The sequence below is a fragment of the Macrobrachium rosenbergii genome, chromosome 45 (genome assembly GCF_040412425.1).
Source record: "Macrobrachium rosenbergii isolate ZJJX-2024 chromosome 45, ASM4041242v1, whole genome shotgun sequence".
Lineage (NCBI taxonomy): Eukaryota > Metazoa > Arthropoda > Malacostraca > Decapoda > Palaemonidae > Macrobrachium > Macrobrachium rosenbergii.
In genome coordinates this window covers 15157397-15175566 of record NC_089785.1, presented here as the reverse complement: position 1 = coordinate 15175566, position 18170 = coordinate 15157397, and the positions used below count along the sequence as shown (strand labels likewise).

Genomic DNA, 18170 nt, shown 5'->3' with positions numbered 1-18170 from the left:
GAATTTTGGAGTCAGATGGAACTAGGTCGAGAGACTCGAGTAAAATCTTTGTGTTCAGCAAATAGTTTGATTCCTCAGCAATATTGCCGGTCAGGTGATCTTCCGAAGTGTTATGTATATTCGTGAGTACGTGCGTTAATTTGATCTAGATTATGCCAAAATCTGCCCTAAAAGTGAGTTTGATCGTTCATTAACGTGATAGAACTGCAGTTGTCTAGACGTAGCTTTGGAGAGGATCCAGGCTTTGAATCGGCAGATAAGGTAGAGTTTGAAATCTCTGTTTTTATGGGAGGAAATTGAACTTGTGATTTTTTACTATGATTTTCTAATCATTATGAACTTTTGAACTGGTGTGGGAGATTTAATATGAATATTCATACCTCTTTTATATTATTGTTTTGTCATGTTACGTTTGTCATATCTTGGCTATGCATTTTACACTTTCCATTATTGTGTTTTGCATTTCATGTATTTTTGGGAGTTTTCTATCATGTTTAATTCTTCCGACAGATGTCTGTGGACAGAGTGGACAGTGTGGACTGGTTCGAATAACATGTGGTAGACTGTTTTTTTTTTGACATAACTTTAGTTATTGATTTGGGGAGTATGTGTGAGTTTGGATATTTTTCAGGCTATTAGCCATAGTGAGACTTCTTTAATCAGAATTGTTTTGCATTTCAGAGTTTAGTTATCTAACTCGATATTTCATTTATTATGCATTTTAATCTTTGCTTTGTTTTATTCATTTCTTGTTGGGTTATTTGAATAATAAACTTATTTTTGTAGAAACTATTGCGTTTCTTTAAATAGTCCATTTGATTGCTTTGGTGAGAATGAGTGAGATTCGGGTGGGTGAACTTCGGAAATCGATGAGAGAGAGAGAGAGAGAGAGGCGATACACGGTGAGAGAGAGAGAGGGGAGAAAAATGGATGTAAATGTTATCGTGAGCGAACCTTCATACGCCTCTTTTTCCTGAAGAAAGATCGTAGAGCACGTTACGTACACTTTCAAAAAAGTGTTAATTCTGTGTCCTTGTTACATATGTACAGTATGTATTGGTTGGTGACTACTCTTTTGTACATTATAGATACGTGTAAGAGCATTTTATAAGATAAGATGACGTTATTAAGGATAAAATGTGCAATGTTGACACAAGGATAAATAATAATTCCTTTACTTCTCAAATATTTGGGCTTTCATGGACTTCATCTCCTTTGTATCTCATTCAGCAAATTGAAACCCATAGTTTATATATTTATATATATATATATATATATATATATATATATATATATATATATATATATATATATATATATATATATATATATATATATATATATATATATATATATATATATATATATAACAAACTGTAGTGTATGTGTGTGTGTGTGAGAGAGAGAGAGAGAGAGAGAGGAAAGAGGAGAGAGAGAGAGAGGCGGGGCCCTCAAACAAGGTTTACAGACCTGGCCTAACATCCAATCAGAGGCTGTGTCTTAGATTACCAAAACTTTTCTTTGCAAGTTGTAATAAAAACTAACCGATTTTAAACTTTGGTCACATTACTTACTGAGGAAGTCTCATGATAGATAAAAGAGCCTCGTCTGACGAGGCTGTTTCATCTATCATGAGACTTCTCAATAAGAAACCTCTTCATTATTTAACGTCAAAGGAAAGTTTTATGATCCAGAAAAAGAATCGAGTTCATTCCATGGAGAAATGGAATGAACTCGATTCTTTTCTGAATCATAAACTTTCTTTTGACGTTAAATAACGAAGGAATCGATGCATACAGAAAAGTAGAGGGATTGCACACAGAAGTAATCAAGGCAGACATAGCGTTTTATACTAGTACGCACACAGACATAGCGCACCCATTATATATATATATATATATATATATATATATATATATATATATATATATATATATATATATATATATATATATATATATATACATATATACATATACGTACATACATACATACATACATATATATATGCATGTATATATATGTATCCATATGTATGTATATATATATGTATATATGTTTATATTTTGTATATATGTATATATATATATGTATATATAATATATATGTATATATATATGTATGTATATATATATATATATTATATATATATATATATATATATATATATATACACACATTACATATATATATATATATATATATATATATATATATATATATATATATATATATATATATATATATAGATCATCAACACACAATCACGTGTGGAACAGAAATAAATTTCTGACTCACGTCAGGATCAGAATAAGGTCTCTCAGGGGGTAACGCCCTTGCTTTCCACCTGAGAGACCTGGATTTGATCCTGACGTGAGTCAGAAATTATATATATATATATATATATATATATATATATATATATATATATATATATATATATATATATATATATATATATATATATCAGCAATAAGTCACCAAACTGCACGTGACAAATATATACGTAGACGACCACATGAAAGGTGAAAATTTTCAAGATAACTGTTGTTTACAAAGAATTCAGGGACACTTCAGAATATCATTGTTCGTAACTCCCAAAACAAATTAATGGCTGTATTTACACGATTCCTTGTGCTGGATGTAGTAATAAATACCTTGGTCAAACTGGTAAAGAACTAGATTATCGTCTAAAACAGCATCGTTACGCAGTTCGAACAGGCCAATTGACAAGTGCTTTATTTGTACATATGAATGATTTTAACCATTGTATGGACTGGAAAAATTCATCTGAGATAATTTTTGTAACCACATTGTTAAGAGAAATATAATTGAATCTGCCTTTATTAAGCATTTTAACAATCAACTTATGAATATTAGTTCGGGTCTTTTTAAATTAGATAGTTACCTTGTTCATAAAATTGTAGGGAAGTACAATGTTACCTTTTAGCAATAGCCTGTTCTAACTGTAGTTTCAGTTCTTAAGTATTTTTAAAGTATTTTTGTTTGGTATGTGACAATTTGACTTCAAACTAGTGTTTGCATTCAGTAATGATGTTTAGCTTGTTGGTGGCTTTGATCTTTTGTGAAGTTTTCTTGTTTATGTCTATCTTTATTTATTTTACTTTGTACCCCGAAGAAGTGTACGCAACATAATACACAAAGCGCTTACCCTGGTCTTTAATTCTCACCTTTCATGTGGTCGTCTACGTATATATATATATATATATATATATATATATATATATATATATATATATATATATATATGTATGTATGTATGTATGTATGTATGTATGTATGTATGTATGTATGTATGTATGTATGTATGTATGTGTATGTATGTATGTATGTATGTATATATATATATATATATATATATATATATATAATATATATATATATATATATATATATATATATATATATATATATATATATATATATATATATACAGGTTCTGGGCACCTCATTACTTTTCCCCTTTTTCCAGATTTCTTTCAGTCGCCCTCTTGCAGAAATCGCCTCTAAGGATTTATTTTGAGTTTTTTTACCCCGACTTGCAACAAATAAGAATTCCGTTCAGATATTATAATTTTGCAAAGCGGAGTTGAAGCTTCAGTATAAAAGTGTGGGTTCCACTCGATTTCAGTATTCCATTTCTCGTTTCATTGTAATTGCAGTAGGCTATATGTGGTGAGATATAAGAAGCCCGACTTCACAGTTTGATTATCGTCAACGGAATGGTCACGTTTGTTTTGATAGATTATAAACCCAAAGAAAACGGTTGAAGGAAATATTCTTAAAAGTGTTTGAAATGTTTGAAGTTGCTGCCTCTTGATTATACAGATTATATAAACTGGTATGCAGGGTGCGATTTATCACATTAATTCTATCTCTAGTTCATTCTCCTTGTGTGTTCATTCGATTGCCCACATATTTATATGGATTTTTTATTTCTATATTTTGTGTTTTATCTTTGGTCTTATTCATACCTGAAACAAACTTATGAGAATAAAAAACCAAGAATAACAAAGAGAGAGAGAGAGAGAGAGAGAGAGAGAGAGAGAGAGAGAGAGAGAGAGGCATACGCAGTCGTACTTTTCCGTCCTCAAGTTAATAGATGAGGTTGCGTAGTGTTGGCTCTGACTTGGGGATTGCCAAAAGAGCATATATGTAATATTACCCTACATGCCTTCGTTTTTATGAAATTCTTTGTTTATGTATATGTAATTTTTTTTGGGGGTGAGGGGTGGCAAATCTGTTGATTGCAGCAACCTTCTGCTATGTTTGATCTTGTTCCACAGGAATGTCAGTACATTTTGAACAGCAATATATTATAAGTAATAATAAACGACCACTTTCAAAACAAGCAGGATAAACATTTTTCAGAAGTAGAGCGTTGAAGATGCGTCGACAAAAATACAAACAAACTCAACTTTTCAGGAACCTCTTGTTCCCCTCTGTTCTGGAAACGCCTCTTTGTGTGCATTCCCTCTGCTAAAGGAAACGTGTGCTTCCAAAAACTAGGTGTTGCTTCCTGTGCAGTTCTGACAAATGCCTCTTCAGCCCTCCACATTACAACCACCCGTCCATCTTGCAATAATAACAGTAATACTAATGTACTAAAGAAACGCCAAAATCCTATACGATAATGTATAAATCTTAAAAGTTGCTCAGGGCAGGTGGACAGGTAGCTTGATAAGTAGTATATACTTACCAATGTGGAAATAGGTATAATGTACAGAAAAAGGACCTATTTTTTTAGGTAAACCGCTTTTGATGGATATATATATATATATATATATATATATATATATATATATATATATATATATATATATATATATATATATATATATATATATATATATATATATATATATATATTGTGTGTATTTATATATATACACATGGGTGTGTATTCCTCAGGTTTCCAGTTTACGAATAAGTTACCACACAAATCATTATTCATTACAGCAGTAGCCACAAACGGAGGACTGATCCTATTAACATTACCTACCAAAAATATGCAACTATATATAAAGTATCTGTCTCTAAAAACTACAATAAAAGCTATATTAATACACATTACGTCAGGGGATGGAAACAGGTGCATTTGCATAATCCTGATTTGGTAGGAGTCTTTGCCATTGTCATTAAAATGATTTAGGTGCATTGTTTGCCAAAACTAAAAGTTTAATGAACTTAAGAGGTTACATTAAAATGTCCATAACTCAAGGATAATGAAATTACCAAGGTTACATTAAAATGACCACCACAAATTGTAAAATGAACTGCAGAGGTTTTCATTAAAATGTTCATAACTCACAGGTTAATGAACTTAGCAAGGTTACATCAAAATAACCATAGCTCGAATGTTAGTGAACATTGCTGGGATACATTAAAATGGCCATAACTCAAATGTTATAGAACATAGTGGGATATTTTAAAATGACCATAACTCGAAGGTTAATGAGCTTAACGGGGTTACATTAAGATGCTCGTAACTCAAATGTTATTGAAATTAACAAGGCTGCACTAAAACGTAAGGGGATTGAACTTAAAAGGGTTATATTACAATTACCATAGAGAAACTTAGGAGGGGTAATAACAACATGAAGGCCTGGGGATTTTATTTGAATAATATAAGAGGAGGCAAATGTCTTCAGTCTCTGTAGATTAATTGTAACGGTCCTCGTGTAATTGTTTGTTTCCTCTCTAAGGTTGTTATAAATGGAAAACATGGGCCGAAACTTATTCTTGAGAACCTGAAAATCCTCTGATATTCCAAGCTTCAGTGAGAAAATATCGACATAGCAATATTGTCACAGATTCCGAAGGTCATTTCTTTGCTATTTTTCTTCTTCTCAAAATATTCCTTAGTAAGGGTCGCTGTTTTTGATGAGCCATTTCAAGGTGTTTCTGACTATCAGTAAAGGGCTCATTTCATGATGGTTTTATCAGATGTTTCATGGACGGATGCCCTTCCGGGATTGGGAAACAATTTCTTTAATACTAAAACCAACACTTAAGTGTACTCTACCCCTTTTTAACTCATTGTTTTGACAGTCAAGAGAGTTAATTATTAATCATGAGAAAGACAGACACGCAATATGCTTTGGTTCAGAGTTATTCAAAAAGATGCCAGGTATTTATTTACTTATGGATTAAAAATTGTTTAAGAAATATTGGATTTTGATTTTCATTTGTCTTTTGCATATTGTTGATAAAAATACCAAAACGTTGTAAATTGTTGGTTATTTTATTGCTAAAAACTGCCAAATTCTGATCATGCTTGTGCCAAACTGGACTCAGAGCACCTGGCAATCCTGCCCCAACCTGCGTTTCTCACTTTGCGGGCAGTTGTCGTTCATGAAACAGGTGCGTTGAGGTTCACACAATTTTCGCTGATTATCTTCTTCTTCTTCTTCTTTTAACGTGCTTTTATTCCCATTTTTGTATGGGGTAAGCACGATGCCTTCTTTGAAGGACTTTTTGATTTGGCTTTAGGGTAGACCTGTGGTCTCGATCGGCTGCCCTGCCTGACATCGCTTAGACATTGTAACTAATCATTACCCAGACATTATAGACAGCTAAGGAGGGGGTAGAGGGAGGCCTGTGTGAGTGTCATTAAAAAAGTGCTTTTACAGGGAATTGGTCTCCAGTGTTGACTTCGACGGTTCAAGAGCCTTCCTTGCCAATGACGGCGTAAGTGTTCCTTTATTTATTTCTTGTACGTTTACTTTTATTCTTGTTTATTATAATTTTTTTTTTTGGATCGTGTTGTTCGAGAGTTGGTTTTTGTGGTAGTTCCGAAATATGTTATTAATGCAGTAATAATTTGGTGCTCATTGTGTGTTCTTGTTAAAAACTTTTATATTGGGATTGTGTCCCTCGGCGGTTAATGATTTTTGTCGTATTTCATGTGTACAGTGTTTCCCGTTTGTTTCGGCAGATTTTGAATAAAAAATGTACATTATTTACTGGAAATGCGTTTCAAACTAGAGAAGCCGATAGTGCATATTTTTTGTTTTATTTTCATTAGTGTTATGGGTCTGAATTTTTACATTTTTTTGTTGCTTTCAAAAACAAATTATTATTATTATTATTATTATTATTATTATTTGGTGATAAGGAGGGTAAAAATTCTGTGGTGTCTTGAGAATGAGTTGGTCCCATTATTACTGGAAACTTGAGAATTTAATGTTAGAAACTTTGATTCGCAACTTTTCATAAGGGATGGCCGGAGGGGGCGTCTTTTGGTTGGTGGTTCCTTCGTTGCATTTGGTGGAAGGGGTTACAGCCTTTCCTTTCTGTTTAATTAGTTTCCTCGGATTTTGAATGGAAAACAGGAGGTTTAAGCTAAGCACCGTCTAAAATTGTTTTTGTTAGGATGAAAATTTAACACTTTTGTGGGATTATCCGGCAGTTTTTTCGTTTTATTGTATTTTTTAGTTTCCTTTGAAAAATAAATCTGTCAAAGCATCGTTATTAATGTTTAAAAACTGGCCCCCAATTTTGGGTGTCTGCAGGTTTAATTGGTTACCATCCTAGAGGAACTTTGATAATATAATATAAATTACCGTGAAATAGTTTTCAGCATTTCAGCTTCGCAACCTTACATGCTTTCTTATAATGGCAAAATCTATTTATGTAGCAGTCGAGATCCTCAGGTACAAAGGAAACCGATCTGCTGGTTCAACCTCCCAGGGCGATTCAGTTTCAGGATAGTTGGGTAATAACTATACATTGCTGTTAGCAATAATATTCATTATATGATATAATATCCAACTTACAGAGGATTAATTAAAAGTGTCAACAGGTGGTAATGAAATATTGATCATTTAAGAGATGAATGACACAATACTGTAAGACATAATTGGATAATCAGATAAAAACAATGAATTCGATGATATGTTTGTTGGGCCATTGTGTGATCTGCATGGGTCACGTGATGTAGCCTGCTTCTGGGACGAACAGGTGAACACTGCAAAGTTAAGTATACCTTAGTTTTACCAGACCACTGACATGATTAACAGCTCTCCTAGGGCTGGCCCGAAGGATTAGACTTATTTTACGTGGCTAAGAACCAATTGATTACTTAGCAACGGGACCTACAGCTTATTGTGGAATCCGAACCACATTATAGCGAGAAATTAATTTCTATCACCAGAAATAAATTCATCTAACTCTTCATCAGCCGGCCGGGGAATTGAACTCCGGCCCATCGGGTGACAGTCCGCAGCTCTACCGACTCACCCAACGAAGAGCTCCTCACACAACCTTCCAAGGCGTCAGCCTCAACCTGCACTAAGAAGGAGAGGTTTTCAGTGAGACCTTGCTAGGGAATGGCTGTGAGGTGGGTTTCCTGTGGCTGCCAGAAAAGGGAATGATGATTGGGGAGTCATTAAGCTGTTCAGTGGGATCTCGAAGTTGCATGGATTCCACAGTAGATGTCTCGTCCAAAGGCTGCTTTCATATCAGTATTCAGAATCCAGTATTGCAGTTTATATGATTAGATAGAAATTTTATTTTGAACGATAATTTGACCTGTAAATTATTTCACAATAAAAATTTTTGGAAAAGTAGTCGGCAGCTCCTCGGGTACCTCTGTAAAATTTCATAGAATTCAAGAAAAATTGAAATTTTAAAAAACTAAAATGTCTGCCTTGAATTTGATCTGACATGAAAGTTAAGTGAAGTCAAATTAATCATTTTATAGAATAACCAGCAAACCTCTAAAATGCCACGTGACCTTGAAAAATTAGACTAGGTCTAATATACTTGAGAGAACTATTACTAACCAACAAGGAACCCAACGTGTGGGTGATACACTGTGAGTAAAGGTGTGAACCATTTTCTTCGACACATCATGTGAAGTTTTGTAGATTAGAAACCTGTAGAAATTGCATATTTGTAAAAAGTAAACATTTTGGAATTTAAATTGACTTGTAACCTTAAAATTAAGTCAGAGTGAAAAAGTACCCACCTACAAAGATTCATGAGAAAAAAAAATAAGTAAAACCTGAAGGAGATTCTTGCCAGGTGGAGAGTGGAGGTGACACCTCCCATGATAAGGAGTGGGGAGGTGTCAAGCTCTGTCCACAGGTTAAGAAAGCGCGTACCCCTGCAAGAGCTCATGGATCCTTCTGTTTTCTTCACCATATGGGTGGAGAGGCTCAAGGGCTGGGCCTTTAGGCGAAGCCCCATGCATTCAAGGCAGTTGATTTTTTAAATAACATTTGAAATGCTTGGGAAATTTATATTTATTCTTCTTCTCTTTTATTAGCTCTTGTGGTACAAGTTAACGCTGGCTTTCCTGTAGCTGTGATAGCATACTTTGATTACAGTTGGGGGTGCCCTTTCTTTTGAGGTTTGTCAATCGATCTTGGGTGTCCTGTCAGCGCTGTGTTCCAGGAGCATTAAAAGGGGCTCATTTGCACCAGGTGGCCCTTGCTGGTTTGTCTCTCAGCAAAGTGTTTGGCAGTCGAGAGGCCATTGAGCGTTGGGGGTGGGACGGCGAGAATTCGATTATGATGCATTTATGCAGATTTTTTTATGCTTTTCTCTCGGCCTTTGGGAGAAAAGGGTTTCTGGGATCGACTCGAGTATGTAGTCTGCATTCTTTCTGGAACTCGCAAACAATGCTTTGAAATTAATTATTTTTTTTTTTGGTTAGAAATACTGCATTTTTACCGAGTACCAAATAAATTTACATTTTATTTTTTCATCCCTAAAGATAGACCAGAGCAAACTAGACTGCCAGAATGTCGATTAATTTCGAGATCACCGTTAGGCGTATATCTCATCGCTATACAAGCTCCAGAGCCATGTAATTCCAAATAAGAGCTTATGAAATGATAACCAGCTCTAGCTTTGTTTCATGTTTTTTGTGTCGGTGTATATATATGTGCTGGGTTTTTTCCCGTTCCCACAACATCCTTAACTCCCTAACTCCCTGTCCTAAAATAGTCTTAAAATGTAATCATGTGCCTTACACTGAATACAAATCAGGAAATCTATACTCTGTAATTTTACCGTGGTATTATATTCATATCACTATCAGTTTTATATAAACAGGGACAGCAGAAATAGCCCAAGAACTGATTTTTACTTAAGCTTATTCTTTTGTTAAGGAAAACTGTTGTGAGCCATCAATGAAACAAGGTTACAAGTAACGGTAGAACTATTAATGAACCACAAATAAAGTCAGTATGTTATGCAGATCAAGGAACAGACCATAGGAGATAAATTAGAAAACGAGTAATTGCAAGAAATGAAAAACCAAGAGGCATTGAGGCCCAATCGATGTGATTAGGAATTTGGAAAAAATTACTGTTTCAACGAAGGAACTTCCATGTGTTCAGAGGCTTGTTTTATTGCTACAACACATCTCTAACAATAATGTTACAGAATGAAGAAAGTGAAAATGTTGAGGAAATATCCAGATATTAAGACAAAAAAATCTTTCGTCAATTGAATTTCAAGAATACAGAAACATATGGAATGTGGTTTCAGAAAAAGTAAGGAATAACAACGGTACGCACAGTTGATTAAATAACTCAATTTTATCTGAGAGGAAGTGAATAAATTTTACATTACCAAGAAGAACAATTATTTTCTTATAATGATATTCTCTCTCTCTCTCTCTCTCTCTCTCTCTCTCTCTCTCTCTCTCTCTCTCTCTCTCTCTCTCTCTCTCTCTCTCTCTCTCTCTCTAAGAAAAATATCAATAAAAAATAAAATGTGAATTGTTCAACAAAATAGCGTTTCAGTACCAAAGCAACGAAAGCTTTTTCAGTCTTTCCGTCAGATGTCCTACTGAAAAATGGTGTGTGTGAGGCCTCCTCTAATGGGCTTCTTCCCAGTTACGTTGTTCTCTGCTTATCTCAAATGAGACAGGTTGGGTTTCAGTTCAGAGTGAACATACCAGTATATCCTGCCGAGATTCAATTCCTGATTCTTTCGCTGGTATTTGAATGTCATAACCACAGGACTAATGACCCACAATGACTTTGATTTATCGGAATCCGATTAAAAATTTCCACTCTGCTAGTTTGACATTTTTCTTGATAAGGATGCCATCTCTAAAGGGAAACTTTGAGAGTGTGACTACGACACAAACTCCGGACGGATATTAACCAACTTCCGGAACCCTTCTCGCTTTATGAGATATGTTGGTGTCACTTTATCATAAACCGGACACCGCTTTGCCTCTCTCTCTCTCTCTCTCTCTCTCTCTCTCTCTCTCTCTCTCTCTCTCTCTCTCTCTCTTCATAAACCGGACAACGCTTTGCCTCTCTCTCTCTCTCTCTCTCTCTCTCTCTCTCTCTCTCTCTCTCTCTCTCTCTCTCTCTCTCTCTCTCTCTCTCACATCATACAACGCTAGAGCCACACCTGAGTAACTCTAAACTCCCCATTCAGTAAGAACTAGAAGAAAACTTGTCCAGCAATGCTATCTTTACGGTGCAAATAAATTGTGATCTACATCAGAGACGTAAATTACCCGAGAAATAACAGTCCAAAAACTCATATCCCTCTGGCAGTGGTCGATTATTACTGTTCATCATTTCTGTTCCACTTTCATCTTGCCTTTGGAACGATTCCTGAAGGAGTGTCACTCAGTCTCAAGTAATTCCTCCTTCTGCGGCGCCTCGTGTGGCCAATATAATTGAATATTTCTCAGAACTGCTGACTACCACAATATCCCGAAGGGAGCTGCGGCACGATTCATTTTTCCAGTTCATTAATTACTACCTACATCCTATATACTGTAGGATATTGGGGAAAGGGTTATCGGCTCATCCTATCCTGTTGTTCAGTTTATAAAGAAGAGGTCTGATGACGTCATTAAGGAATAAGGATGAGTAACATATGAGTTTTATATTCCCTTTTTTGTATGAAAGTATATTAAGGCTAAATGCGTAAAAAAAATGGCTAATAGCATATGATGTGTCAGTGTCCACGGATTTACTTATGCAACGCAAATGTAAAGAGGTAAGCGCGCACAGACAAATAAATACATACACTCACAAATATATGTGTGTGTGTGTATGTGTGTAATTAACACTGTCATCCTTTTGTCTTGTCTCTCCAGTAAAGTAGCAGGGGAGGACAAGCCTGACGACCAGGGCCACTCGGCCATGAAGAAAGTCGCGAAGAATCGCCGGTCATTTTTTCTAGAAAAGCTTTACCTGGGAAAAAGTTGTCTTAAGATGACTCGTTCGAGTACATACGTGTAACATAGGCCTACTGTCGACATACTGGTATAATAATGATTTTTTTTATAGAAGCTGAGCAGGCTTGGGAAAGACCCTTAATGTGTTTTTGGACATAAAACTTCATCGACACTAATGGAATTATTCTCCCGTGTTTTTCCTCTCCACGCGGTCACGTGATTTGAGGTGATGATGACAAGGTTCTGAGAGCAATTGATTTCCTCGCCTAAAGTAGGTGATACGTAAGATTTCTATTGAGCAAATTCACTTTTGCCATTTATTAGAAAAGCTTCAACTCTGTATATTTACAAGTATTTCATTTCTATGCATTGACATATTTAACTTAATCCTCTCACTCAGTCAGATTGACCGAAATGTGCTAAGTATAAAGAATCACTTTCAGTATTACTGTGGTCTTTTCAAGCTGATACTTTATTTAATGACATAAAATAAAAATAAAAAAATATGTGTTGCATTCGCCACTTGTTTGAGAGAAAAGTGAGCTTAATGATGTTTACTCTGAACCACTGCCTCGGAGCTACATGTTAATTAGAGGAAGTTAGGTTATTTTCTTCAATGCTCGGAAGTCGGAGCTGGGAAGAGTTTCAGGCGTTGAAACTGCAATGGCAGTTTTGCCTCTTCTTAGTTTTTCTTAGTATCAGCGATTTTATTGTTTAATTGCTTTGGATGTTTTGGTTAAGCTCTTTATTCCTGGATTACTAGTCAAAAACGATGCAGACGAATAGATGTTATATGAATTTCATATGAACTGAAATCTACCCTATTAATAAGAACACTGACATATTTATGAAATTTGGTGATGTACCAGAAGATACTGTTAAGTGCAATATTTTCCTTGAAAGTATTCTTGACAAGAAATGCATCCATAGTCGCATATTTCACATAATATATTACTAATGCTTTTCAATTAACATATCAATGCTTTGTAAAAAAGAATGGCAAATGAATAAAAAAATAAATATTGATTCGAAATGTAAAGTCATGGAAACAAAATATATCACAACAGGGAAACACCCATAACTCACTATAAATCCAAGCCAAAAAATATGATAAAAAATATTAACAGTTTACTTGAGGGAGCTTGCCGCGTAATAATAGCAGTCATGTAATAGAAACATAAGTAATGAAAAAATAAAATTCATAGTAGCAAAGTAATGAAATTCCAAAATCACATCCCAGATATGCTAACGAGAGGTAATCTGTATCACACAAAACTAAACAGTTATGTCTCAGCCGTTTCATTTAGCGGTATTCTGAAGAACAAAGCCCCAGGCCCCATGCAAAAGGCTTGAGAGGTGTGCAAAGCCTTATAACTTATCAAAATTGATGTAAAAAAATTCATATAAATATATATATATATATATATATATATATATATATATATATATATATATATATATATATATATAGTGTATGTGTGTTTTGTGTATGTGTATGTGTACACACACCCACATCAAAACGGCGCAGGACTATGTATATGGTCAGAGTAGTTTGACTGACAGAAACAGCTAAGATGTCATATGTAAAATCAGTAACAAATTATGAATTATACATACATACATACATATACATATATATGACTGTAAAATATTTTCTGTTCAAACAGTATTCCATCTAATAAAAGGAGCCCCTAAAAACACCAAAATGGTAATAACAATACCGTTTTATTTCGAAGACAACTGTCAATTGAGGAAGACGGATGTCTTCGAAATGTAACGCTAGAATTCCTACCCTTTTGGTGTTTTTATGGGCTCCTTTTATTAGATGGAATTCTGTTGTAACAGAAAATATTTTACAGTCGTATATATGTATGTATGTACGTGTGTATGTATGCATGTGAGTTGAATTTCTTGTGGTGAATGGAGTGATAAATTGTGTTAATACGTTAGACATAGATAAACAGGTTGCAAGGTAACTGCTGGAAATCATTAGATTTTATCTGCATCTTCTGTAACTCGTAAGGGATACACAAATATTTTCTTTTCTCAGTATTATTGATTTTTCCAATGTTTTGTATCTTGAAATTCTTTCATTGACGCCATTGGAATATGATTCAAAATAGTGCGTAACGTCACTTATTAATGAAGAGAGTTTGTATTAACAGTTTATTTTATCCCCCAAAATCAGATAACGAGAGAAAGAGAAACACAAAATAAAAACAGGGGAGAGAGAGAGAGAGAGAGAGAGAGAGAGAGAAAAATTAAAACCCTATTCCCCAAACAACAAAAGATCCAACCCAAATTAGAAAGAAAGAAAAGAGAAAGCAGAGAGAAAGAAGAGCCACTTGAGCCGAAAACCAAAGTCGGCAGAAAGTTTCCGAGAGCCACAGAGGATTTCATCCCGACCTCTTCTCTTCGTGGCATCAAAATTCCTGCGGCTGAAAGTCCAGATGACATTTTGATCCTCTCTCTCTCTCTCTCTCTCTCTCTCTCTCTCTCTCTCTCTCTCTCTCTCTCTCTCTCTCTCTCTCCGCGCTTTTGGCTCTACGGCGGGATCATCGCGACCTGCCTGGATTTTCCCCTGGTGTTTATTAAGAGCTTTTGCGTATTCTCATCTGTGTGCACGCTTTTTTTTAAGCCCTGTTTGTTTGTTTGTTTGTTTGTTTGTTTGTTTTCCGTTGCCTTGTGGAAGGAAGTCAGTTATCTCGACTTCTTGGATAAGAAATCATTGTTCATCTGTATCTATATTTTCTTATCATGATTTGTTTTAGCCAATATAATAATTAGTGAGAAATAAAGCTTACTTAGAGCTGATGCGTCATCGGAAAACATGTGATGTTATTTTGGCCTTCCTCCCCTAAACCGAGTTGGTTTTCTTCGTTGTTTTATGTCAAAATAAATCACCAATTATGCTGCTGACTGGCAGAAATTCGGATATTTTATTTACCAGTATACTATCTTATTAATTGTCTGCACCGTATTCCAAGCAAAAAGGGTAAATTCGTTAAGACTTGTTATCAAACAAATTAGTTTTACACATAAGACTCTGCCACCAACTGACAATCCCTTCCAGGCCCGAGTGGTTTGTCTCGGTCGAGATTCACGGCGTCATTTCGAATGTCCATTAAGTGAGATTTGCGAGGTAATTGCCCTAACCAATCCCTCAGTGACGCTTCTCGGACGGTGAGAAGCTGCGAGAGGAGGAATGCCGCGAGATGAGAAGCTCGTTGACCTTGCGGTGTCTCCATAGCAACAGAGGTGATGTTTCTTTATTTATTTGTATTTATTTTACCTTTAGCATCTCAAAAAGAGGCTGTATTAATACACAGAACTTTTATGGAATTTACCTCCTCTTTTTTATGCAGAAAGTTCACTTTTATCCCGAAGAAAATTGGCAACAGAGAAAATGAGACCAGGACGCGGACACATTTTCCTTGCAATTGCTCAGTCCTACAGTCTCTCACTCAAAGGCTATATCGAAGTGAAATTTGAAGCCCTCTTTCATAACTTTCTACAAATATATCTCTGCTGATTGTGGAAATGAACCCAAAAGATAAAGATGAGCTATCCAGCCGGATCCACAAAATGATATATCGTAATATAGACTACATATGATTGTTAAAAACACCCAAGGCTCAAACAAGTGGTGAAGACACTCCCCTCACCAGTGAGAGAGCCCGCATTTGTCCCTCGAGCGAGGAGAAACGATTAAGGCTTGATTTGATAAAAACCCATATTGCGTATACTGCTGTACACTTTGAATCTCGTTCCTGGTAATAAGTTGATTAAGATGAGCCACAGCTTTAGTAAAGAAGGGCATGTATTTAGTAACTTCATCCAGAATTGGGTAAGAATATCTGCTGGGGTCGAGAGAGGGGTGTAGGGCTGACAACGTCATTCCTGAAGACTTGCTAAGAAACTTTATATATATATATATATATATATATATATATATATATATATATATATATATATATATATATATATATATATATATATATGTGTGTGTGTGTGTGTGTGTGTGTGTGTGTGTGTATATATATATATATATATATAGATAGATAGATAGATAGATAGAGGGATAGGTCGCAATCCCTAGAAATATGTCCTTTGTTTGTCTGTCTGTCTACTAAATTATTTTCATCTCTCTCATTGAGATTCATTTTCACTTTCATCAAGTCCAAATTTCATCATGTAGAAGAGCCTTTGAAATAGCGACACTCGAAGATCACATTCTTGTAATCTACAGGGAAAAGCCGTGAAGAATTGCACGGCGAAAATGAACCCCAGATATTTGCTCGTCCTCATTTATTCTTTAGAGGTTAATAGGGTATAGAGTTGGTCGTACTGTAGCACTGTCATAGACAATTCTCTTTCTTGAATTGTGGTGGGACGGTCCCAATGAGCAATGGTGGACACAGAGGTCGATTCTACTGATTTTTTTTCATGAGGATATTTAATTAATTTGTATGACATCTAAGAGATTATTATATTTCCTATCTCAGCTTATTAAACAAAATATATTGCTCAGCTATGGGAATGCAACGATTACAGAAAACACAGACATTTCGTGATAAAGGAACTGTCAGGGAAATACACTTGATTACCTAATTTTTGACAACTGAGATTTTTCAAAATAAATTAGTATAACCTTACTCGATCGTGAACACAGATCGTGGCATGGCAGTCAAACATGGGTATCCCATATTGATAAAGTTCAAGTTTAAATTCCTGTCATCGTAAAACTCCTTTGCATTGTGTAAAAAAAAAAAAAAAAAAAAGGCCACATGTAGAAACGGTTCTAGTCAGGAAAATCTAACTCGATAGCAATATCAAAATTATTTAAACCTGCTTTGATGATCACGTGTGATGATAGGCGACGATAATCCTTTAAACAATCCATTATGCTGAAATTTTAGAGATTTAAAAAAATCTACCTAAATGTGGAACGACAACTTTGATCTGACATGTAGACTTTGTAAACAATCTGATGATGTTCAAGTGGTGGTTTTCTTAGAAAAATCAGGACATTCACCTGACTTCTGGATGTGGACGAGGTATTCGAAGGTGTTACCCACCAGCAAGGCATCACAGTTGTACTCTACCTGTGTCTTTATATAATTAGAATACAACTCTGTAAATGTAATCCAGTATAATCATCAAATTATTTAGATTAATTATTGGAATTAGGAGAACATCATGACGAAAATGGAATAATTGTTGACGGTAAATAGGTTTGGTTTATTATATATTTTTTTACTTATGATACTATTCTCTCTCTCTCTCTCTCTCTCTCTCTCTCTCTCTCTCTCTCTCTCTCTCTCTCTCTCTCTCTCTCTCTCTCTCCAAAAATAACCGTTTGAAAGTTATTCCTCTTACCACTTCAGAGGGCATGAAGGACTAATTCTGAGAGTTCCTCTTTCCCTACCTCCTCCTCCTCCTCCTCCTCCTCCTCCTCCTCCTCCTCCTCCTCCTCCTCCTCCTCCTCCTCCTCCTCCTCCTCCTCCTCCATGACAGTTGCCTCTCCTGACGGCTTCACAAAGCAGAATGTGAGGAAAGATTGGGTTTATTTTTCTTGGAAGGTGTACATGAACGCGTATTTTTGCTAGAAAGTTTACATGTGTGTGTTAGGATCTGTAAAAGTTGAGAGGCTTTTGTCTTTATATATAGTGTATGTGGGATTAGGTTGTTTTTACATGCTTTTATTTAGTTTGGCTTCCGAGTCTGTCTGTCTGTCTGTCTGTTTCTGTCAAATGCTGCAACTCAATTTTCGACCTGCTCCCTCGTCCGAGACTTGGAATTTTGCATGGTTGCTCAATCCCGGTGACGATACAACCTTACGTGACCAGCAGGTCAGCAGTGACCTCTAGTAACCCTGCAGTGACCTTTACCGGTATCTCAGGATTTTTATGAAACTCTTCGGCTTTTTCACAACTTCTTCGACTCGGTAGAATCTATCTTCTATATAACCCCTCCCCTTCCCTCTTCC

The 18170-nt window shown here is 35.3% G+C and overlaps 1 protein-coding gene across 1 annotated transcript in view; it reads right to left on the bottom strand.

Annotated features, from left to right (window-relative positions):
- LOC136829943 (uncharacterized) overlaps positions 1-17693 on the bottom strand; it is a 32713-nt gene extending 15020 nt beyond the window's left edge. The window contains exon 1 of the mRNA XM_067089118.1: positions 17610-17693. Coding sequence (XP_066945219.1) covers positions 17610-17693 — 84 coding nt within the window. The remainder of the gene's footprint in view (positions 1-17609) is intronic.
- Between the last annotated feature and the right edge of the window lie 477 nt (positions 17694-18170).